The sequence below is a fragment of the Gouania willdenowi genome, chromosome 6, assembly GCF_900634775.1.
Source record: "Gouania willdenowi chromosome 6, fGouWil2.1, whole genome shotgun sequence".
Taxonomy (NCBI): domain Eukaryota; kingdom Metazoa; phylum Chordata; class Actinopteri; order Blenniiformes; family Gobiesocidae; genus Gouania; species Gouania willdenowi.
In genome coordinates this window covers 35,729,593-35,754,754 of record NC_041049.1, presented here as the reverse complement: position 1 = coordinate 35,754,754, position 25,162 = coordinate 35,729,593, and the positions used below count along the sequence as shown (strand labels likewise).

The following is a 25,162-nucleotide window of genomic DNA, read 5'->3' as shown; positions in this document are numbered from 1 at the left end:
TTTTTCCTTTCTTTTTTACCAATTTTTTTCTATAAATGTTCAAAGTAATTTTTGGTAACTTTTGCATTTTTCAATCTTGATAATCTTTTTGTGATCGAGTCACTCACTTGATTGACAAATTATTCAGTCAGTCAACAACCAATCGATTAAATCAAACAATGAACCAACCAACCACTACCAATGCAGTCATCTTTAAACTGTGATCCCATCATTTGGTTTTTGTCACCATTTGTGCTGCAGGCTACTGAAGCAAATGCAAGTTAAAAATCAGCAAATCTTTTTCTTTTTCTGCTTGAGACCATACACCAAATATACCAATTAAAATTTTAGGGATCAGAACAAAATTGCACATAAAAATTCCAATCCTTACTCTTAAAGCAACTATCCAGTTTCCGAGAAACGTCTCCATGTCCCGCCCTAAACAGCTTCACTTCCTCCCACTGCCTCTCCCAATCTACCAGAAGCCGCACCTCTACTTTTCTGCACGCACATTGCGGAACATAACAAGGTCAAATTGATATAGGTTTATGGGTCAGGTACGAGCCAAAAGAATATTTACATGTTTGCTGTTGTGGTGTGCGGCCTTGTTTCCGTGCACAGTTCCGCATTCACTTTGATTGACAGTCTGAAAAACATGAAGTCGATGCCTATTGGCTGGACGCACTCGCCGATCATTTCCATATGTATAAGGGGTCTATAGGACAAAGGAGGGACTTGTATACATTAATGTATATGAATGTCCACCAACAGTAGACCATAGTAAAAGACTAGTTAGGTGTTTTTTCGCATTTCAAAAGAATCTCACATAAACAGATTTTTCAGAAACTCCGTATATCAGTTTTAACAAACAACTTTTAACGTCAACATCAAATCAGCGTACAGTAGAAAGTGAAAGTCAAACACAAACAGGGGCGCTGTGCACACAAGAGACCCATCAGATCTATTTACATAAACCATGTATCAAAGATAAAGATAATCTGTGTTATTGTGCAGTAAAAGGAATGTGTCAACGGTGAATTTCTTTAAAATTGTCCTCCGCTCCATTCTACATCCACCGCGGATCATAGCTGTGGCAGCTGCTGCAGGAAAGGAAGAATTCTGCAGTGCAAACACTGTTACCTAACCCGAACACTTTCTAAATATCTGTCCACTCAAAATCCGACCCTTCCGGTGCCGTCGGGTCCCATCAGGGTTTGATCGGGTATCCATCCTCTATCTACAGTATCAGCTGTGCTCCATGAAAAACAAATAGTTGATGTGCACTCTTGCTGATGGCTGCAGTTACACTAACCACCGTGGTGTCACCATGGAGTCTGATTTTTTTAATCCTGTCCTATGCTGCTTTTATACGGACATTGCGTTTCAGCAGGAAACCATTTGCAAAACAAAGATTGCGACAGGCTCTCGTGCCCCTGGGCTGGAAGCATTTTTTTCATTCTATTTTTTCCTCTAAGTCCAAGGGATCTCCATAGTTATTAACTCATTCAGTGCCAGCCTTTTTCAGATTTTCTACCCCCCTCAGTGCCAGCCGTTTTTGAGCATTTTGACTAACTTTAAAGACCCACAGAACATTTTCTACTATGACTATCTGAAATCTGACACCATATTCTGAAAGATTGAAACCTCTGCTTTCATAAAAAATGAATTTGTTTCTGGCTTGTTTCGTTCTTTTGTAATCAGCCGTAGAATAGAGAAAGTTTTACACAAATCTTCAGTTTCAGAGCAAAAAGCTGAGAAAAAAGCCTTTTTCTTAAAAAAAAAACTCTGTCAGTGACTTTAAAGCTTTTTTTTTGCTTTAGTAACAACTCTAACATCTGAACATTGTTTCCTTATACAAAACAAAAACAAAAAAAACACTGAGACCGGGCTTTTGATGGCAAAATTCTTATTTATCTATCTGGGTCAGAGTTGAATGGAATTCTTTCTGTATTTTGGCGTTCCTCCAAGTTTCTCTCCCGTCAGTCTGCACACACGCAACTTCCTCTTCCTCCCGGACATGCAGAGTGTCACTGCGTTCCCCGTTTTTTTATGGTTTTATCTCACCATTGCCACACTATCCACGAATTCCACACATGCTCTGGTCAAGTGTGTGCTGCTGTGCGCTGCTGGGAACGTCAACTCTCGTATGTAGCGCCATTTTCTGTCTCGTAAATGCCTTTCCTCCTCTCCCTCTGAGCTCTTCTGAACATGGATGATCTCTCATCCAAAGGTGCACTGCTACCTCCTACATGTCACCTATTATTATGCTATCTGGCTCACAGGCTGGGGGTATTTTGGTCACTATGACACACCACAGCTTAGATATTGATGAGGGACCTCTGCCAGGGTGTTTTTTAGTAATCCCCGTGAAAAACGCAAATGTCGAGTCATGTCGTCAGTGGCACTGAGCGTTTGGATTTGAAATGACGAGTTATCTTGTCAATGGCACTGAGTGAGTTAATAAAATGATTCAATTTTCCCATACTATGATCAAATCTGATTTAAATGGAAGATATTTTATTGTTGTAGGTACACTACAACAACAGCAAGTAGTGCTAGTAAATGTACTGTATATGCTCCAAACTTTGACAATCCTGGGGTTATGCAATGACCTGAATGATCATCTGCTGATTTTTGGGGGAGATTTGAACTGTTTTTGACCTGATCTTAGATCGATCCAATCCTGTACTTTTATCGAATCGTCTGTCTAGAGTAGTTTCTGAATTCATGGCTGAAAACGGATATGTAGACCTTTGAAACTTATATCACGCACAAGCAAAATACTTTTCTTTCTCTTGTATAAATTATTTTTTCACTGACGGTGCCTTTGTTTTGAAAATAACCTGAACAGAATATCATGCAATAATTGTCTCTAATCATGTGCCGATCAGTATGAATATCCAAGTTTTACCTAGATTATTTTCACCCTGGCAATTCAATCCTTCTTTATTATTCAACACATTTGTAAACTTTATATGAACCTCAATAGAGGACTTCATAGCCACTAATCACTTAGGGCTCTATTTTCCCATGCGAGTAAGTCTAAAAAGCCGCGCAGCTGCGCTGTTTTTGGCTGCACGCTATTCTCCCCCTGTACTTAAGTCAGTCGCTGTGCGCCTTCATCCCAGTTACGCACTGTGGGTGGAGCAGCCCTGAAATGTGGGTGTTCCCATTCAAATCTGGCTTTTACGCACATTCTCCAGTGTGCGTTACTCCTCCTTACGTGCTCAAACCCTGAAATAAGTGCAGCGCCCCGATAAGATGAAACATTATATTGCACTACACCTGAGGTGTTCACATCCAACTTGTTTTAATTCACCAGTCACACTGCTATCAGTCCTGATAAAGACAGAGGACAAGATGTACCATCGGAGAACAAAACAACAAGGAAAGAACATGGAGTCGATGAGCTTCCAGCAAGAAATCAAAATCGCCAAAATGAAGAGGTCAACCCAACCCCCACATCTCAGGACTCACCTGCTTCACCCCAAAATTCACATATTTCCACCTCATCCAGCTTCTGTCCTACCCCTGCCTTCTTGGATTTAACTGCCCAGTTGAACGAGCTGGCACAAGACTGACACCCCACCCTTTACCCCATTACGGTCCCATCTTATCTCCTCTAAAGAACCAATCTGCACCACCTATCCCTCCTCAACGATACCAGGCCCAGGATCACTCTTCTCCTCAAGCCAGCTGTGTTCAAATTAGAGAAAGACAGGTCTGATGTGTGCTGGGTCCGGACTGCAATAGCTCTATTTTTAGGAACAACCAGAAAAAGTCAGGGCCTTATGGAGTTAATGCAGCTTCTTTAATTCCTGTGGTGACAGGTAACACAGGTAAAATTTTGAAATTAAAGAAAAGCAAAAAGCTTAATAGAGCTAAAAATTTGACTGCTGTAACATGTCATCCAAAAAGTCCAGCAGTGTCTCCAGTAAAGTCTTTAAAATTAGCTCTTCTTAATGTTAGATCTCTTGGTAACAAGTCACTACTAATTAATGATATTATTTTGACACATCACTTGGACTTTTTATTTCTTAATGAAACGTGGTTGAATGATGGTATCAGTAATACTATTCTCAATGAAAGTGCACCACAAGACTTTATTTATTTCAATAAGTGTCGTACTTGCAGGAAAGGTAGAGTTGCTGCCATTTTTAAATCAATTTTTCAGTGCAAAGAAATAACATTTGGTGATTTTATCTCCTTTGAATATGTAATTCTTACTGAAGGGTGATTCAAGAGTTCTGTTTTTAGTCATTTATAGACCCCCAAGAATTCATGGATGAGTTTGCCAAAATCCCTGAAAGTAGCTGCTGTGAAACCTCTGTTAAAAAAGAGAACACTGGATCCCTCTATACTGGCTAAGTACAGACCAATCAGCAACCTTCCGTTCATGGCCAAGATCATTGAGAAGGTGGTCTTCAACCAACTGAGTCAATTCTTAACATTCAACAAAATATTTAATACATTTCAGTCAGGTTTTCATTCTCACCACAGCACAGAAACTGCTCTGATCAAAGTGATCAATGACATAAGGTTGAACACTGATTGCGGAAAAGTATCTGTTCTCATTCTATTGGATAAGTGCTACATTTGACACTGTAGATCAGGGGTCACCAACCTTTTTGCAACCAAGAGCTACTTCTTGGGTACTGATTAATGCGAAGGGCTACCAGTTTGATACACACTTAAATAATAATTAGGGAGATTTTCAAAAGAGCGGGGGGGGGGAGGGGTTGTTTGCTTTTTAAAGAGAAAATGAAATAATTCAATTTCACAGTGTTCTTTTATTTGAAAAACACATATAAAGTAAAGAACAAATTCCACAGTACCTGTGCAAATGGTAAATGGTGGTAGTAGTAGAATAAATAACATAAAATTAAACAAAAAAGGCATACATTGCATAAATTATCCATCAATCTATGCAATGTATGCTTGAAATAAAAATAATCAACAAAAGGAAAATTAAACATAGCCTATACAACAACGGCTATAACCATAACAGAAACACTTCCCTACACATGGTTGGATTTGATTTTCTCCCGATTTCCTCACTGACATTGTCCGGGCGGACCATCCTTCACTGAGCGTCGTTTCCGGCCGGACAATAATAACGATTACACCTCTTCTTATGCGGTGTAATCGTTTTTATTATTACAACAATATTATTATTACAATAATATAATTACACCGCATAAGAAGAGGAAGAAGAGTCTTCTTCCTCTTCTTATGGGGTGTAATCGTTGTTATTGTCCGGCTGGAAACGACGCTCAGTGAAGGATGGTCCGCCCGGACACTGTCGGGCAGAAATCAGGAGAAAATCGGGAGGGTTGGCAAGTATGTATTAAACACAAAAAACACTTTACATTTTAAGTGTTTATATATATATGTATTGTCATTTCTAAGTTACATGTAAGTGTGATTTAAACAAGAATAGCTAAATAAATAAATCTATATATATAAAAGCTCACTGGTAAGTGCTGCTATTTGAGCTATTTTTAGAACAGGCCAGCGGCCGACTCATCTGGTCCTTACGGGCGACCTGGTGCCCGCGGGCACCGCGTTGGTGACCCCTGCTGTAGATCATACAATTTTGTTGCACAGATTGCAAACATGGGTTGGACTAAATGGAAAAGTAATGCAATGGTTTAAGTCATACTTGGAGGAGCGAAGTTATTTTGTAAGCATTGGAAACTTTGAATCTGACAGATTACCATTGTCATGTGGGGTTCCTCAGGGCTCTGTTCTGTTTAGCCTTTATATGCTTCCTTTTGGACAAATTTTACAGAACTGTAAGGTTGATTATCAGCTACGCAGATAACACACAACTATATCTATCACTGAAGCCAGATGACAATGTTCCCATTGAGGTGTTGTGTGATTGCTTAGAAAAAGTAAACTGCTGGATGAGTGAAAACTTCCTTCAACTAAACCATGACAAGATGGAGGTGATTGTCTTTGGTAACAAGGAAAAGAGGACTGCTATCAGCAAGTATCTTGAGTCTCGATCTTTAAAAGCTAAAGACCAAGTCAAAAACCTTGGTATTGGGTTTGACTCAGATCTTACATTCAGCAGTCAGATCAAATCTATCACAAAAAGTGCCTTCTACCACCTAAAGAACATCTCCAGAGTGAAAGGTTTAATGATTCAGAAAGATCAGGAGAAACTGGTCCATGCTTTTATTTCCAGCAGACTGGACTATTGTAATGGTCTTCTGACAGGATTCCCCCAAAAGAGCATCAAACAGCTACAGCTGGTTCAGAACGCTGCAGCTCGGGTCTTAACCAGAACAAAGAGGTCAGAGCACATTACAGCAGTTTTAAAGTCTTTACACTGGCTCCCAGTCAGCCTCAGAATAGACTTTAAAGTTCTGCTGCTGGTGTATAAATCTGTGAATGGCTTTGGTCCAGAATACATCAGTGACATGTTAGTCAGGTATGAACCCAGCAGGTCTCTCAGATCTATTGACACAGGTCAGATAGTGGTGACCAGAGCTCACAGTAAACATGGTGATGCTGCGTTTAGTTGTTATGCTGCAAAGAAGTGGAACAAACTGCCAGCAGAGCTGAAGTCAGCATCCAATGTGAACATTTTTAAATCAAAGTTAAAGACACTTTTTTTCTCTACTGCGTATGATTGAGAAGGAGATTTTCGGTCATGTTGTTGATGTAATGTGTTTGTTGATGATTTGAAGTGATTTTACTGATGATTTTAAATGTTCTTATTGATTTTAACCAATTGAATGTTTAATCATGTAAAGCACATTGAGTTGCCTTGTGTATGAAATGCACTACACAAATAAATTTGGCTTGCCTTGCCTCGTCTCTCCTTTTTTTGGATGCAGCGTCTAGGTGGATTACCTCGAGCACCATGTGATAAGCTTTAGCTTAGCTTTATTAACTGCCAACATTAGAACTATGTGCATGTTAACACGGACTTTGCGGGTTTTTCTGGGGATTCTCCCTGTGCGCTATAAATGACTTAACAACTCCAGCGTGTGATGCTCTGCTGCGGAGTAAAGCCTCACGTGCTTTTGTTTTGCTTATGTGGTGAAAATATGAGCGTTTATAATGCTGTTCACGGATAAACATGCATGTTTACTTACCAGAATAGTACGTCCAGCAACAGTCATAGTAGAGCTGTGTTGTGGATCCTTCCGCTCACAAAAACGTTACATTCCTCTGAATGTTTATTAACACAGCCACCGTCCACAGTCATGGAGACGAAGGAGGAAGTGAGTTCGTGACCCGAGATTTAAAGGAAGTTTGGAATCACGGGAATAATATTAAACAACCATGAAATATTAACTAAAATGACTTTTAGCGGTACAAAAACGTTTTTAATATTGACCTTTTTTTTTTTTTTAACCCAAACACACTGCGACACAGTGACGCCATGAACCTGGAAGTAGCGCGCTCAACACTGCGCTCCTACCGAGGGAGCCGTAATTATAAAATTAACATATTGACTGTTTTGCTACACCAAATTACAAACTAATAATAAAATAAGATTGACTAACGTGGGTGCCGTGGATTTTTAGATGTGTCGCAGTTAATCACCGTTCATCTGTTTCACCATCAAAATGGATACCGGAAGTAGACTCAGCTGTGATCAAGATGGATGCCGGAAGTTGTCTCAGAACATATGTTGCGCTAGCGCCCCCTCACACTCAGCGGTCAAAAGCTGCTGTCCAGAAGTGAAATAAAATTAAAATAAACATTTTGAAATGACCAAATTACTCCAAAATAACAGATACACACACTTGGGGTATTTGGAACCCGTTGACCGAGTTTCAGGTCGAACTCGCACCGCGTCAGGGAAATATTTGCTCCACACACACGCTCGCACACACACAGACGTTCCTTGCTTTTATAGGTAGATTTGCAAGCGTTGGGAAAACTCCATGTTCCGTGATTTCTAGACGGCCCAATAAAATTACATCACCACCTCCTTTCCTTCAACCCGCCTTCATTCACAGACTACTCGGTTTTTGGATTCTTACACGCGGTTGGCGTGTCAGCAACCTGGACCGGAGAATACCCGTAGAAGAGAAGCGCTTATGTCCAGGTGGGTGAATAGACCCCTTAAAGCTTATCTTAGGGGACCGATTATTTCTTTCTCGGCTAATGCAAATAAGATACAGAAATCTAAAATAGAGGAACTTACCTCAAACATACTTGGCATAAATCGTCAAATTGCTTCAAACACAACTCATGGTGTACATAAACACAGGCTAAAGCTTCAAACTGAATTGCACCTCATCACCACAAGTGATGCGGAATGGCTGTTGCTGGATTCTTGCAACATGTATTACAAACATGGAGATAAAGCAAGCAGACTCCTAGCGCATCAACTGAGGCGACAGGCAGCTTCCCGCATCATCTCTCAGATTGAGGACTCTTCAGGTTTAATGCACTGTGACTCAAAGAAAATTAATGATGCTTTTAAAAAAATGTTTTTATCTCTTTACAGTTCAGAATGTTTAACTGTCATCATTGATTTGACATTTCTTTAGATACTGGGGCTATAGTGGAACTGGACTCTCCACTGACCTTGGAGGAAGTCATAATAGCAATAAATCCATGCAGAAAAACAAAGCCCCAGGTACGGATAGTTTCTCATTAGAATTCTTTAAAAAAATTGAAGATGAGTTTGCTCCTTTTCCAATTTTGATGTTTAACAAATCTTTAGAGAGGTTTTATACCAGAAACATTAAGGATCTTACACAACGTTCCTCCTATAGACCTATATCTTTGCTAAATGTAGATGCAAAGATACTAGTAAGATGACCTGAAAGGGTTCTTCCAGATTTAATATCGGAGGAACAAAAAGCTTGTATTAAAGGATGCCAACTTTTTTTATATTTAAAAACACTTTTCAATATTATATATTCAAATAAATCTGCTGCTATTCCAGAAGTGGTAATTTCATTAGATGCAAAGAAGGCGTTTGATCGAGTTGAATGGCCATACCTTTTTGCTACACTCAAAAAAATTTGGTTTTGGAAAAAAACATTCATATCTTTGATTCGCCTTCTATTTACCGATCCGACAGAAAACATTTGTTCAGATTATTAAAAGTTATCTCGAGGAACTCGGCAGGGCTGTTTCCTGTCGCCTCTGCTCTTTGCCTTGGTGATATAGCCTTTGTCAATTATGCTCAGAACATCTACCTTGTCTCAAGAAGTCACTCGAGAAATTAAGTAGTTTAAATTGTCACTTTTTGCCAATGATTTATTATATATAAACGACCCGATCAGAAATTTTTCTTTCATTCAAATAATCTTGCAAAAATGTGGGGTTTTTTTCAGGATATAAAATAATCATGCTTGAAAGTGTTTGTTACCCAATAAACGCTTTGGCATTGGAGCTGCAGCAGACAGATATTACTTTCAAAATGAATTCCACTGGCTTTAAGTACTTTGTGGCATAAAATAAAGAGGACATAGTACGTGTAACATTTATTCATATTTTTCACCCTTAATTACTAATTAAAACAGATTTGGAAAGATGTAATAGTTTACCATTATCCCTTATTGGATGGATTAACACAATAAAGATTAATGTATTACCAAGATTGCTTTTCCTGCTTCAATGCATCCCACTCTTTACTGAAAAAGTTCTTTAAAGATATTGAAAGTGTTGTTTCAACTTTTCTATGGAATAAAAAGGCTTCAAGGATTTGAAAGTCGCTATTACACAAATGAAGGTTCAATGGAGGCTTTGCTTAGGCCAACTTTCAATGATATTATTGGTCAGCACACATCCAAAAGATAATATACTGGATTAAGTCTCTTCAAGTGGGAACTGAACATCAGCCTTCTCATCAAAAAAGCTCAGCAGAGGATGTACTTCTGCAGCAGCTGAAGAAGTTAAGTCTTCCAACAAAGATGATAGTGAACTTCTACAGCTCCATCATCCAGTCCATCCTCTGCTCCTCCATCACCATCTGGTACGCTGCAGCTCCGGCCGAGGAAAAGGTCAGACTGCAGTATCATTCACTCAGCAGAGAAGGCTGCAATCTGCCCTCCCTCCAGGAACTGTACGCCTCCGGTACTCTGAGGAGTGTAGCAAAGGTTGTGGCCAACCCCTCCCACCCCGGCCACAAAATGTTTCAAACTCTCCCCTCTGGAAGGAGGTTTTGGTCCATCAGGACCAGAACATCAACAGCTGCACATCCTCTTACCAGTCGGTCAAGCTCCTGAAGTTTGCGAATGACACGCCCATCAACGGACTCGTCTCTGATGGAGCACTGTTTACTGTATATGTTTATATATTTATATCTATTTATATCTTTTTATATTAAAGATAAAAGTAAAAAAATAAGTAATAATTTATCCTTATCCTCTATCTATCCTTTACTTATCCTTTATACCTGTCATTATTATTACTGTTACTGGCTTGTGTTTTGTTTTTTCTGTTCTGTTCTCTGTGCTGTTTTTTAAAACTGTACTTGGCAAAATAAACTTTTCTGATTCTTGACGTTCAACTTACATCTTCTCTACCACTTAACCCCTCTGGCTTCACAGGAAATTTAATTGTGAGATCCACTCTTCGAATCTGGTATCAATTTAGGAGTCATTTTAAATTGGTATTGCCTTCCCCTAAAGCTCCCTTAATTAAAAATAATTTATTTTCTCCATCATATATGGATGCTGTTGCTTTACAATGGCACAATAAAGATTATCTTTATAAATATGGTGTTTTTTTACAGCTATGCAGGTCTTCCCAGTGACTTTGAATTGCCTTCAACCCATCAGTTCTGCTTTTTTTCAGGTAAGACATTGTCATTTTGAATTTCCCTAATTTTTCATTACTACTGTACCTCCTAAACAGCCATGGGAAGATCTCCAGTGCCCGTCACAAAGCATCCCAAGGCTAAAAGTAGCTCTTGGTGATGTCACTCTTAGAAAAATCTTAGAATTCCTCAAATTTTAAGATTTTTCTTAGAATTTTTCCTTGTAAGGATAAAAGTAATTCACAAAGCATCTTAGGCCCTAAAAGAGCTCCTAGGTGTAAAACTGTTGGGAGTAGTGAGGAGGACTTTTAAGAAGCCTAAAAGTGTCTTAAACAGACAGAAACAGAGAGGACAGAGAGATATTCTCTGTATGTTTAACGACATTGATTTAATAAAGATGCTACCGGCTTATATTTATTATTATAATATACATCATTATATGACATATACTGTAAACAATTGAAAAATGAGCAGTCAGAATAGTCCATGTCAGTACAACAAGTATATCTACCTTTTAATTGTAGCAGACTCGTTATTTTAAATTACATTTTTATTTTTGACATACATTTTTGTTAAACTCCTTGGCTGCCAGGAATTTTCAGAACGGCTACCCCCCTCACTGCCAGCCATTTTAGAGCATTTTGACTGATTTTTAAAGACCAACAGAATATTTTGACCTGACAATCTAAAATCTGAAAAAATAGACTCCCTACTATCATCAGAAAAAAATTATTTGGTGTCTAGCTTGTTTTGTTCTTCAGTAATCAGCTATTGAATATAGGTAAGTTTTTCTGAGAAAAAAAACCCTGGCTGTGACTTCGAAGCAATTTTTGGGGGGTTTTGTGACACCTCAACATTAGTTTCCTTCTATAGAACTACAAAAACAACACAGACCAGGTTTTTGATGGCAAAATTATTGTTATTTTGCTATCTGGGTCAGAGATGAATCGATGTCTTACTGTATTTTGGCTGTCCTCCGAATCTGTACCCCCACACGCAACATCATCCTCCTCCTGGACATGCCGAGTGTCACCTCTTGCCCCGGTTTGCTGATCATTTTCTCTCACGATTGCGACCAGAAATGGCAAAAGTACCCAGGTTCCTTACTGAAATGTACTCAAAAGTACTTTTAAAAGTAAAAAGTATTTCCGTTGCACGATTCATTGGCTGTAAAGCTATTAAATACAGGATAATCTATATGAAGTGTCTATAGTTCCGGACCCGGACCTCAGGCAAATCTGACTGTTGTTCCAGCACTTCCCGTGCACATGCGCAGTTCCGTCATTGCCGGGCGTTTTCTACATAAACGTAATGTGCCTGTGTTAACACTGTTGGAGGATAACTGAATGGAGACTTAAGGACATTTCCTTCAGTTGATGTGGGTTTGAATCCCACTTCTGCCATTTTTTCCCTTAATTTTAACATACAGTTAAAACAGTGCCCGTCAGAAGTATGCATTCATGTGGGAGCATAAGGGGTATAGTCATTTTGTGTATTTTTTGTATAAATAGTTTTGTGAATTTTGAGCCCTTTTCATATTTTTGTTGTATTTCTATGTAATGTATGTTTTTTGAAGTCATCAAAATGTGTTTTTTTTTATCTTTCAGTTGTCTTTTTGTGCATTTTTTGTATAATTATTGTTTTTTGTTGCCATTGTAGTGTGATTCTGGAGTCATTTTGTGTATTTTTTGTATAAATACTGTTTAGTTTTTACTCATTTAGTATATTTTTATTATAAATACTGTGTGTGTGTGTGTGTGTGCATCCATCTAGTACAGTGTATACAGTAGTCAATTATGGCCAAATGACCATATATTTGAATGTTGGATGTACAAAGAGGTGTACATACTCTGTACTCTGTAGTGTTATAAAGGGGTTTATTTGCGGGTGCAAAGTAAAATAACGTGTTCGATTTTCCTGGTTTAATTTTATGGGACATGTGCATGATAAATGTGTTGTTTTTTTATACTAATTTTTATAATTTTTTTTGTTTGATGTATTTTTATGTCATGTATGTTTTTGGAGTTGTGTATTTTTGTATCTTTTTTGCATTTCTATTGTTATTTTTGTATAAATATTCAGTTTTGTGTATTTTGAGTCATTTTCATGTTTGTTGTTTGGTGTATTTTTCTGTATTATATGTTTTTTGGAGTAATTATGTGTGTTTTTGGAGCATTTTTGTATATTTTTATGCATTTCTGTTGTCATTTTGTGTACTTTTTTGTATAAATATTGTTTAGTTTTTTGTTTTGTGTGTGCGTGCGTGCGTGCGTGCATGCGTACTGCACAAATCCATAGACTCCGTGCACGCGCATCAGCCGTGAGTGTGTGTGTGTGTCTACATCCATCTACTCCGTGCACGCGCATCAGTCGTGTGTGTGTGTTTACATTGTAGCTGCTAGCATCTTTCTTAGCACATAGAATAATAGAAAAAGAAACACTCACCGTTGCGCAGAACAAACAATATCATAGTAGAGCCGTGTTGTGGATCCATCCGCTCACAAAAACGTTAAATTCCTCTGTTTGAAGACTCATAATGTTTGCGATAAGGTCTGCTAATGACCGCCAGCACAGCCACCGCCCACAGTCATGGAGACGAAGGAGGAAGTGAAGTCCATGACCCGATATTTAAAGTAAGTTTGGAATCACGGAAATGATATTAAATAACCATGAAATATTAACTTAAATGACTTTTAGCGGTACAAAAATGTTAATATTGACCTTTTCTTTTTTTTTAACCTAAACAAACTGACACGGTGACGTCATGAACCCGGAACCGGAAGTAGCACACTCAATACTGCGCTCTTACCGAGGGAGCCGTAATTATAAAATTAATGTTTTGACCTTTTTCACCATTTTCCTTCACCAAATTACTCCAAAATAACAGATGCACACACTCGGGTAATTTGGAACCCGTCGACTAAGTTTCAGGTCGAACTCTTACCGTGTCGGGGAGATATTTGCTCCACACTCACGCACGCACACAGACGTTTCCGTCATTATAGTATAGAAGTATAAATTTAACCTTTAAAAATACATTTTAGGGTATTTCCTGCGTTAGGTTTAGGGATGGGGATAGTTAGGGTTAGGGCTAAAATAAAACTGACAAAACTATAGCTAGAAGGACACGGGTCCGGCAGTGACAGAACTACTGGCATTCGGCTTACTGCGCATGCGGGCGCATTTGCACAGGAAGTGCCGAAACTATAGTCAGGATTGCCTGAGGTCCGGATCTGGGCCAATAGCAACAGCCTAATTTATATGGAATCTGCTTTAGCAATGTTATTGTTTGAACAAACACTACCTGTCTTGTATCCTAATGTACTTCACTATATTGTCCTTTCGGCATTTGTATTGAACACTTAAGGTTAACACATCACATTTCTGAACATTGTGTGCACCCCTGGTTAAGACATAAGGTTCTTACGTCATAACCAGGGGTGCACACAACAATTTTGATCTGGTTCTCAAGAAGCACCAGAGGTTGTTTCTTGGTGGTGCTCATTTTTTTAATGTCTGAGTCCTGGGTCACATTTTTTCTGATAAAATAAGATTCAATACAAAATTGGCAGTTAAATAAAACCTAAAAAGAAAGAAAAAAAACCCCACAATTTTCACTATAACCTTACTGCTGTTAACAGTACTAGTTACCTTTTTTGATAATTTTAACAGTAGCAGCACCTACCTAAAATCATTTCCCCATACAATGTTTGTATCCCTAAGAACAAGAACATGAATAGCAATAATGTCTGCAAATGAGCACCAACACACTTGGCTGTGGTGCTCATTTTTATATTTTCAATGCTCATGAGCACTTCATGTCCTTCTGATGTCACCTGGCTTGATACTAACAGTGCTTTTTGGCCACTAGCTTAGTAGCAGTGTGCACCGCTGAGAGACGTTTCATTAGATTAGAATAACTTAAGTATGAAGAGGACACTTGAAATGTATTTTGTTTTATTTTTTAATTTTTTTTTACAGCAAGCATGTTGAAGTAGTGATTGTACTTCCACACTGTAAAGACCAGTTTTAAATCAACAGATTGCTCCAGGCTCCACATTGTTGCTTCTTGTTTTTGCACTGTCAGCACAAGCTTGGTAGCAATGCCCACTTACCTAAACTCTGTCAATGATTGGCTTATAATGGAATTTCACTCTACCTTTAGTCAATCATCATTACTTGTATGTCCGTGTAAGCCCTCCCCGTCCCCTTATTTTCATCTTCTGTCTGATCCTGGCTGAGTGAGCTTCTGGGTCAAAACAGGTGACGCGTATTGGTGTCGCGGCGCCAAAAAAAAAAAAATATATATATATATGTATATATAGTAACATGCCTTTTTGGGAAATGTAAGGAATAGAAAGTAACAATTTTTGTAAAAGTAAAAAGTGGACAGATAAATAAATACTTCTAAAAGTACAAAGTACCTGAAAAATCTACTTCAGTAACAAAGTATTTGCACATACATTGGTCTTGGATGCACTGGCATGCCTTGATAAATCTCGTAGTGGGCTTAACCTTAGACATGTTGATCCCAAATATCTGTTTTAGGTATTACTACTCACTCCTTCCCTCTGTCAGCAGCCACCACCATTATACCTAAGCCAGTGTGGTGACAAGTGTGAAACTTGGCCCCAACAGTGGCTTGATTACGCAACACAATAAGCACAATATGCACAACTACAACTTCACAGCTCACTCTCACTTTAAAATAATCAACTCTTCCGCACTTTTTCCATTTCCTACCTTGAGTCTCTCCTCCCTGTTCCCTTACCCCTCACCTAGGTGTAACATTGCCCTCTTTTATATTCTTCTTAAAATAAAGTGTTTCTTACCCTTTCTTAGGGAGGGCTGGTGATGGTCACAATTATGCAATAAAATAAATTCATTTAGTTAATTTCAATAACAAAACATAAGTTATCATTAATTATAATCATTATTATTAGTCTCAGTTTCTGGTGTTTTTTTTTTTTTGAAAGAGTAACTAAATCCCAAGCCACTTATTTTTGGTGAATACATATTTAGTTGGGTATTACGTAGTGCTGTTGATTGATTTTATTGCAATGTTTAATATTTTAGTAAAATTATTTTAACTTTGCATAATTTAGTTGTAAAATATCAGGGTTACTGGCCCCTAAGGGTTGGACGACGGCTATTACAAGTGAATTTTGCTATCGGCTGAGACAGATTCTTTGGATTGCCCTGCGTAACCAACTTTCACTGGTGGCCCCGCCCCTCCTATGAAAGCTGAGCGGAGGGAGGAGGATTTCCTCCAAATACAACCCTCAGTGAGCATTGATTGACAGCCTCAATGAGGGAGTCTAATGCTCTGTGTGAAACAGTCCACTGCAGCAGTGATGTTTTTGGTTCTGTGCTTCTATAAAGAGCAAATGGTCTAATCTGGTCAAATCAGAGGGTTCATCAAGCTACTGTATATGTGTATGTACAGACACATAGTGTGTGTATCCCCGTCTGTCTCTACGTGTGTGCGAAAGTGCATGTACTTCTGGCTGCTGTGTCTGTGTCCTCCTGGTTTGTGTGTGTGTGTGGGGCTGCGGTGTTCTTTAATATTGTGGGAATGCGAAGCATCCATTTTTATTATTTTTCTTATTCTTCCGACCCTTTTTTGCCACACTACTACTTTGCCAAATCTTAACCGATCCACACTATTCAAATATCAAAATGCTCCACTATATAGTGAAACTGCTGCTAAGTAAATTGTGAAATGATTACACTTGTAATATTAGATTTTATGCTTTTGCTGTAAACTGCCACAACTCTGTTAATATTTATCTCAGAGACACCATTTTAGCACTAAAATGTAGCCCATATTCTAAAATACAATTCTCAGTCATTTGTAGAGGTTGCACTCTCACAACTATTACTTTTACTCACAGCTACTCATGGGCAGCTGTAGCTCAGTGTGGTCAGAGCCTACTTCTAAATTCAAGCAGTCATCATGAGGATCCTGGTTCAAGTTCTGCTCTGTGCAGTCTCTACACCTCGAAATAATTCTTTGTTAAATCTTCAATTACTGAACGAAATGCTGTTAGTTATCTCTGGAATCGCATTCCCGGTTGCATTGTCGCAGCAATGCAAAGTTTCTAGTTCTTATTACATTTCTTATTCTTCCACACAATTTGAAGAGCTACAACTTTGCCAAATCTTAACTGATCTACACTAATCAAATATCAAAATGCTCCACTGCATAGTGAAAATGCTGCTAAGTAAATTGTGAAATGCTAACACTTGTACTTTTAATGTAATATTAGGTTTTATGCTTTTACTGTTAACTGTCATATCTCTGTTAATATTTAACTCAGAGACTCAAATTTAGCACTAAAATGTATCCCATTCTCTAATCTACAATTATCAGTAACTTGTAGAGGTTGCACTCTGACAAAAAAAAAACGATTTACACCATTCAAAGATTAAATTGTTCTGCTCCTCAGTGTCAATCATAATATCTAATTTGTAGAAGGATAAATCTCTTACTTTTAATGTTATTCAAGATTTTGTGCAAATTTTTGTGATCATGCACAGATTGAGTGGTTGATTAGGTCTGCTAGAATGTGTCACCTGTTGCTTCTGAACTTCTAGTAAAACTGCTGTTAAAGCTTTAATTCTGCAGCTACAGCTACAATTTATAGCTTAAAATGTTTCTACAAACTTCTACTTTTTTTAAATAATTATACTGGAAGTGGGAAGGCTTTGCATTTCCTCTTACTTTGCTTCTACAAGGTGGACTTTTACCCTCAGCTTCCCATGGGCAGATGGGAAGAACCTGATCAGAGCCTACTTCTAAGTTCAAGCAGTCATCATGTGGATCCTGGTTCAAGTCCTGCTCTGGGCAATTTCTGCAACTCTAAAATAATTCTTTGTTAAATCTTCAATTACTAAACAAAATGCTGTTAGTTATCTGTGGATTCGCATTCCCGGTTGCATTGTCGCAGCAATGCAAAGTCTCTAGTTTTTTTTCTTATTCTTCTGACCCTTTTTTGCCGCGCTACTACTTTGCCAAATCTTAACTGATCTATACTAAACAAATATCAAAATGCTCCACTATATAGTGAAACTGCTGCTAAGTAAATTGTGAAATGCTAACACTTGTACTTTTAATGTAATATTAGATGTTACGCTTTTACTGCAAACTGCCATAACTCTGTTAATATTAAACTCAGAAACACCATTTTAGCACTAAAATGTAGCCCATTCTCTAAAATACAATTCTAAGTCATTTGTAGAGGTTGCACTCTGACAAAAAAAAATGTATATGAATTTTTTAATTGAAACAGTTTTACATTAATTATGTAAATCTTAACCGATTTACACCATTCAAAGATCAAATTGTTCTGCTCCTCAGTGACAATCATAATGTCTAATTTGTAGAATGATAAATCTCTTACTTTTGATGTTATTCAAGATTTTGTGCAATTTTTTGTGATCATGCATTGATTGAGTGGTTGATTAGGTCTGCTAGTGTGTGTCACCTGTTCTTTTACTTTTAGTAATACTGCTGTTAAAGCTTTAATTCTGCAGCTACAGCTACAATTTATAGCTTTAAATGTTTCTACAAACTTCTACTTTTTTTTAAAATAATAATAATAATTATACTTTAAGTAGGAAGGCTTTGCATTTCCTCTTACTTTGCTTCCACAAGGTGAACTTTTACTCAGTTTATCATGGGCAGCAGTACCTCAGTGTGATCAGATCCTGCTTCTAACTTCAAGCAATCATCATGAGGACCCTGGTTCAAGTCCTGCTCTGGGCAGTCTCTGCAACTCTAAATAATTCTTTGTTAAATCTTCAGTTCCTGAACGAAATGCTGTTAGTTATTCGCATTGTCGCAGCAACCCAAAGTTTCTAGTTACTCTAAATTTTCCATTGTGCTTTCTGTCTTTTTTTTTAGACCGGCCTCTAAAATGGCAGCAAATGAGAAGAAAGAGCGGCCATTAAGCACCATGAGTGAGGCCTCAAACTACATAGACAGCTCGGACTATGCTGCATATTCTGGTAGTCCACCGGGAAGAGTAAGTGATGCAAGGGAACAACTGTTGTATGAATCCTGGATGACCACCATTGGCTGTGCTTCAAGTCACATGCGCAGGTTGAGAATTATACCAACATTGTCACGTTTTACCCGAAGGAGTCAACTTCCGGTTTAGTCTCTATAGAAATTACTCACAAAAACACAACAATTCTGAATGACTGCTCTGTTAGTCATCCTGGATTCATAGAACAGCACTTACATGACTTTTGTTTTATTTCATATTTCCTGACTGCCTGCTTTAAGCACTGGATGTTCCATACCAAAGAGGTTAATAGGAATCCCCAATCTTGACCTATTGTGTAGATGCAATAAAATCCTGGAAAAAAAACATTCCCAGGGTATTGACATTACCCTATAGTATGCAGCAGCACAAATTGCTCCTGTGGACACCCCCCTAAGAGCAGCCCATGACGTGGCAAATTGAATGACACTTCACTCCAGATGGCAGGGAAACCACAACACGATTTACGTGGGTGATGGCAACAGTGATCTAGTGGGACAGCCTCTGTTTAGAGAGGGCACACCCCCTTAAAAACTGCTGTTGTACAAAAAACATTGGTTGACCAAGGCTGTGACATAGGCTTCCAGTGCTTTTTCAGGGAGTTCACCCTCAGGCCCAGCCGGGCCATTTGGTAAAAGGAAAACAAAAACGTTATCACCACCTCAGGTTAAATGTAACAACAAAATCAATACTAACAGGAAAAAACAGAGGCAAGCTTAGCACTGGGTCTAGAATTGCAACAAACTAGCTGCACTTGAATATCAAACACCCTGGTGCATCTGAAATGAAGAGGCAAAAGTGCAGCATCCAAAAAAAGTTGCCCACCTATGGAGGATAAATAAGGTTTCTTATCTTAACTACAATGGCAACGGTCTGAACTTGCCCGGTCCTCTGGGTCACATGTGACATTATTGTTATAATACTCGACATGTGGATGCACAAGATAGTGTCATTTAGTGCTTGAAGCACAATCTCTGGTGATTAGGAAGGGTGAAATAGAACTCAGGGTTATCATCTTCAAACGTGTGCTAGTGGGTGTTAAAATTTTACTGTCTCCCTTCTCTAAAATGTTTAGCCTTCAAGACCCTCCAAAAAAATTCACAACTTTGGAAAGCGATCCAACTCCATCAGGAGGAATCCCAGTGCTCCAGTCATCAAAAGGAACTGGCTATACAAACAGGTACTCAGCTACTTGTAACAATTAGTCTTCATAACATCTGATTTTATTACTATCGATGAAGTCCTAAAGCGCTTTATAAGATGAGCTCATTCACCCATTCACACTCACATGCACACACACTAACAGGACTGAGTTGCCATGCAAGGCGCTAATCAACCATTGGGAGCAACTTAGGGTTCAGTGTCTTGCCCAAGGACACTTTGACAGGTATAACTTTGGGAATCAAACCCATAACCTTTCGATCAGAGGACGACCCCTCTCGCATCTAACCATCGTAAATGCTTTTCTCAAAAACAAAATACAAATGCATGCACTATCATGGTTTTCATAAATTAAGGCCTAAAAAATACAAATATTTCATAACTTTTCCTTTATGTATGTTGAATTAATGTTTCTTACACTTTTTGCATTATTAACACAATATAGTTTCCTTGCTGCATTTCCAGGACAGCACTGGGATGAAGCTGTGGAAGAAGAGGTGGTTTGTCTTGTCTGACCTGTGTCTCTTCTACTACAGAGGTGAGTGCTTCAACATGAGTTTTCACCCAGCTAATAAAAAATAGTAATTTACCATGAGCAGCTGAGAATTGGTTCTGTGACCTTCAGAGCCATGCTCTCAATGATTACATAGTATTACACAGTACACCTGTATATTAACTGCATGTCCGCAGGTTAAGTAACCTGTTGGACCAGCAGGAAACACCATCAAACAATTAAGGATTTCATGGAGATTAAGTCAATGTCAGGCCTTTAAAAGAGCTTTGGATAGAGCTGGATTAGTTGTCGCAGGAACTAATCATCAACCCTATTTCTGAAATGAGAGAGCTGCGGCTGCTACATTCTTGCTTGCCATACGCCATCAGGCTTTTCATCATGCTGGTTTTTGTTTTGATTTGATAAAGTTATAAACATATCTTTGTATTTTGTGATGATTGCCTTTAGATTCATCCATCATTTTCAGGCCCGCTTTGTCCTATTTCAGGGTCGCGGGTGTCTGTTTTATTACATTTTTGTACACAAAGATGCATACTGGGGATGACTTTCATATTAGGCATGACTGTCAATCCTTTAAGGAGAGTAGATGACGAAAAACAAAAGAAGAAATACTAAAGACATTAATCCAATAATCACAAGGCTTAATTGACAAACAGACGAGCAGCAGGACGGGGCATTATTTTATTTCAGAAACAGGTGGAAAAATAAGCTTTTCCGTGTAAAAAAGGAAGGGGCTCCACCTGTCTCTAAATCGATGAGAGAGTCATTTTTAATTGATATAGTTTTCTTTCAAGCTTGAAGTTATTAAAAAAAAACTTGTTGGTGTGGGATGGGGAAGTTGATTTCCATGTCATTAGATTGAGGCATCGAGCCAACAAAGTAGCAAGGGCAATATACTGTATCTAATTGCAGTTTAGTTAAGAGCACCAGAGAGATGCCAAACCTTCAATAGTTTAAAAACAAAAAAAACTGGCAGCACCAGAACATGTTGATTTTTTTGCAGGTGACTTTTCTAATTTTTGGAAATCATACCTCTTCTCGGTATTGAGACATACAGAAAGTGCCTAAGGTCTTATAAGCTGGCAGGTTTGCAAATTGGGCATATATATGTATTGCGAGCAAAACTACAAGTTGTAGATACTGTATTGGAAAAAGTTACTTTTAGCAATTGAAAACCACTCCTGGGGCCTTAGTTACTCTATAACCATCGTTCAAAACGGGGCCTGAAAGAAATATATGACACTTTCCACGCAAAGTTTGTGAGTTGAAAAAATAAACGCAGTGTAAGAATGTTCGCACCGGTACAATAACTCTGAATGTATTTGTTATTAATGGTGGATGCAGAGGCAGCTGTCAGTGATTAGTGTGGTCACTGGTGCTCTTTAAAAAACAAAATAAAAGAGTATGAAGTGGGAAACTGAGTCCTGGGATTAGGGCACAAGGAAAACGGCAGACTTGGGAGATCATTGCCCTGATAATCAATGCAACATTCCATCTCCATGTTTGCACAAGCAATTAGTGTGAGAAGCGCTGCTACGTGCTGCAATCAAAGCAAGGGCAGAGATTGCAGCACACAAACAAGTGAGCGAACAAATTGCGCAGCAATACAAGGCTGTGAAAGGGCCATAATGGTCTGTCTGAGCTCTCTTGTACTATGTGTGTGTGAGAATCAGTATAGTTTTATTGCCAAGTACATTTTAAAACAATACAAGGAATGTGACTTGGTGGATTGGGGTGAAAAACAAAAACAAAAACAAACCAGAAACACTATAATAATGATAGTTAATAAAAGCTGGTAGCAACTTATTAAATCACTGTGTAGAGAGAATATCTCGCTGTCCTATTTGTCTTTCTGTCTAAGACACTTTTAGGTTTCTTAGTCCTCCTCACTCCTACTAATAGTTTTTCACCTTGGGAGCTCTCTTAGGGCCTAAGATGCTTTGTGAATTACTTTAATCCTAACAGGGAAAAATTCAAAAATTCGAGCGACTTACTAACAGCTACTTTTAGCTTTAGGATGCTATGTGAATACGGGAAAAGGGCTACAATCCCAGAGGACTTATCTCCCACATTCATTGCTTTTTCCATGGATTTATTGCACATTTTGATTAACGTTGCGCTCATCTTTGATCACGCAGTGAAGCGCCGGAGGAGAGGGAAATGACTGTAAGCGCAGTCGCTGCACACCATTACTGGGGATATTTCTCTTCAATGTCCACTCACTAGGAAATAAACTGGACAAACTCCAGCTACTGTTGGGTAAAAACAGAGACTTTTCTTCATCCTCTGTTCTGTGCTTCATGAAGACGTGGCTCTGTGGAACAATACCGGACTCTGCGCTGCATTTGGCTGGCTTCCAACTCCACAGAGTGGACTGTGACATGGAGCTCACAGGCAAAACGAAGAATGGAGGAATCTGTTTTTATGTGAACAGTGACTAGTGTAACGACATGACAGTGATCCTTCAGCACTGCTCTCCTCATCTGGAATCCTTTATTTTTTTTCTTCTTCTGTGTACTTTTACGGCGGTTAACAGCGCGAGAGTACTGGGGAGCAGCCAGCAAGAGCAGCGCTCGGTTTCTTAGATGAGAAATATGAAACAATGGGTAGGAAGAAGAGGTATAAAAGGCAAAAACCAAACTCCGCCCTTGTAGAGAGGTGCGGAGTTTGGGATCATGAAAAAACTCTTCAGCAAACATTGCAGCAAAAACACAACAACACAACATACAATTCAATACAACAGCACATTAGCACAGGGAATGGATCTTTAGGATGGGTAGTTCGCAGATCAGCCACAGTATGCCGCTGCCCTTATGGCGCGCCTCCTACTGCCAGCCGCTGGGAAGGAGGAGGATTGGAACCAGGGGAGACTGGTTCCAATTCCATCGCCACACTATCCATGAGTTCCACACATGCTCTGGTCGAGTGTGCTCTTCTGGGCGCTTCTGTACACTGCTGTGCGCTGTTAGAACGTCAACTCTCGTACGTAGCGTCATTTTCTGTCTCATGAAAGCCTTTCCTCCTCTCCCTCTTAGCTCTGCTGAGCATGGATGATTTCTCATCCAAAGGTGCGCTGCTACCTCTTACGTGTCACCTATTTTTTTGCTATCTGGCTCACAGGCTGGGGGTATTTTGTACCCCCCCCCTCTCCACCCCGACACGCAGCGATGACCTGTTTAGCCCTGTTAGTTGATGGTTTTATCTCACCATCTCAACATTATCAATAATCCACTCAGGTCCACACATGTTCTGTGTTAGTATGTGGTGCTGTGAGCTGCTGACACTTCACAATATCACTCTGTAGCACCATAAGCTCACTCTTTCCTGCTTCTTCCTACTTTGCTGGGTCGCATCAGTGGCTAATCTCTCATCTAAAGGTGTACTGCTGTCGTCTTCAGGGCACAGTTGGTCACTACAACACCCCATAGCTTAGATATTGATGAGGGACCTCCACCAGGGTGTTTTCTAGTAATCCCCGTGAAAAAACACAAATGACGAGTTATCTCGTCAGTGGCACTGAGCGTTTGGATTTGAAATGACGAGTTATCTCGTCAATGGCACTGAGTGAGTTAACGTGTGCCCACAGAGGCACAAAGGGAAACAACACTTTCTGTGCTACAGGCATGTTCACTGTGGCTGCAGTGTCTCAGAAGCTAGCTTTAATCGGACCTACAAAGTTATACCTGACCCGGCCCGTAGCCGTCAGTATACGGCTTGAACCTGAATAAAGCAGATCTCTCTTTAAGCCTGAACCCATTGCTGCCTGTCACTCTTCAAATCTGTGCGCAGTGCCCACATGTTGGCAAGTTTCATTAATAACTCCGCTTTATTTAATAGTGTTAGAATCGAGTGAAGTGACTCTAGCGTTCAAACCTGAGAAGCATTCAGAGAGACAGAATCAGAGGTTTGGCTTTGCTTGAATCAATCAATCATTTTATTATTTAACAGATTTTGGATGAACAGAAATGAATCAACAAGAATATCAAGTCAATAGGGATACTCATCACTCACAGCTGTGGTCTGGAGTAGACCCCCTTTCTGAATGTGCACAGTCTGAACCAACAGGGCTCATGGATTGCTGACTCCAGCCCAGAATGGCCTGGAGTCAGAATGGCCAGAATGATGTTTTTTTCATTCGGAATTAGTTATTCCAAATTCATCAGATTACAAATTAAAATGTTCTGCTTCGTGTTTACATTAAAATAGTAATTCCGAATTGAGGTTTACATGCAAAACAGCTTTATTAAATTTCGCTTTAGGCCTGGGGGTTGGGAAGGCTCTGATTGGACAGGTGGCGAATGTAACGTATCACGTCTATCGGGAAAAACACAACAAACCTTTTATTGTCGGCTATAACACAGAAGTCCATACGAGAACTGTTTTCACCTTTATGTTGAGTGTAGTTTTGAAGCAACAGCTCGACAATAACACACGTGGGTCCGTGGAGTGGAAGGGAGATAAGAACTAATCACTGGTAAATAAAGCCCAGTAAAATTCCGGAAAACAATAACCAGGAATACATTTTTGCTCCCTGGTATAGATAGTCGCTCTAACAACCGATATAATGATAAACAAATGATTACAGCCTGTGATTGCAGTACGGGGCCATATTTACTCCATCTCCGGGTCTTAGTATCACCCGTCCGATGAAGCCTGTTCCGTTTGCCAATATCCGTGTGTGTGTAATAATTCCATGTGTCAGTGTGAATGTTGGCATGT

The 25,162-nt window shown here is 39.1% G+C and overlaps 1 protein-coding gene across 9 annotated transcripts in view; it reads left to right on the top strand.

Annotated features, from left to right (window-relative positions):
* Positions 1–25,162, top strand: part of LOC114464554 (pleckstrin homology domain-containing family A member 5-like) — a 205,988-nt gene that overhangs the window by 38,303 nt on the left and 142,523 nt on the right. For 7 of the 9 annotated variants that reach the window (XM_028448853.1, XM_028448850.1, XM_028448847.1 and 4 more), the window contains exons 3-5: positions 18,627–18,747; positions 19,844–19,948; positions 20,395–20,467. In XM_028448853.1, coding sequence (XP_028304654.1) covers positions 18,627–18,747; positions 19,844–19,948; positions 20,395–20,467 — 299 coding nt within the window. Of the gene's footprint in view, positions 1–10,696; positions 10,759–18,626; positions 18,748–19,843; positions 19,949–20,394; positions 20,468–25,162 lie in introns of all 9 variants that reach the window. The other 2 variants (XM_028448851.1, XM_028448848.1) reach the window with 1 other exon arrangement.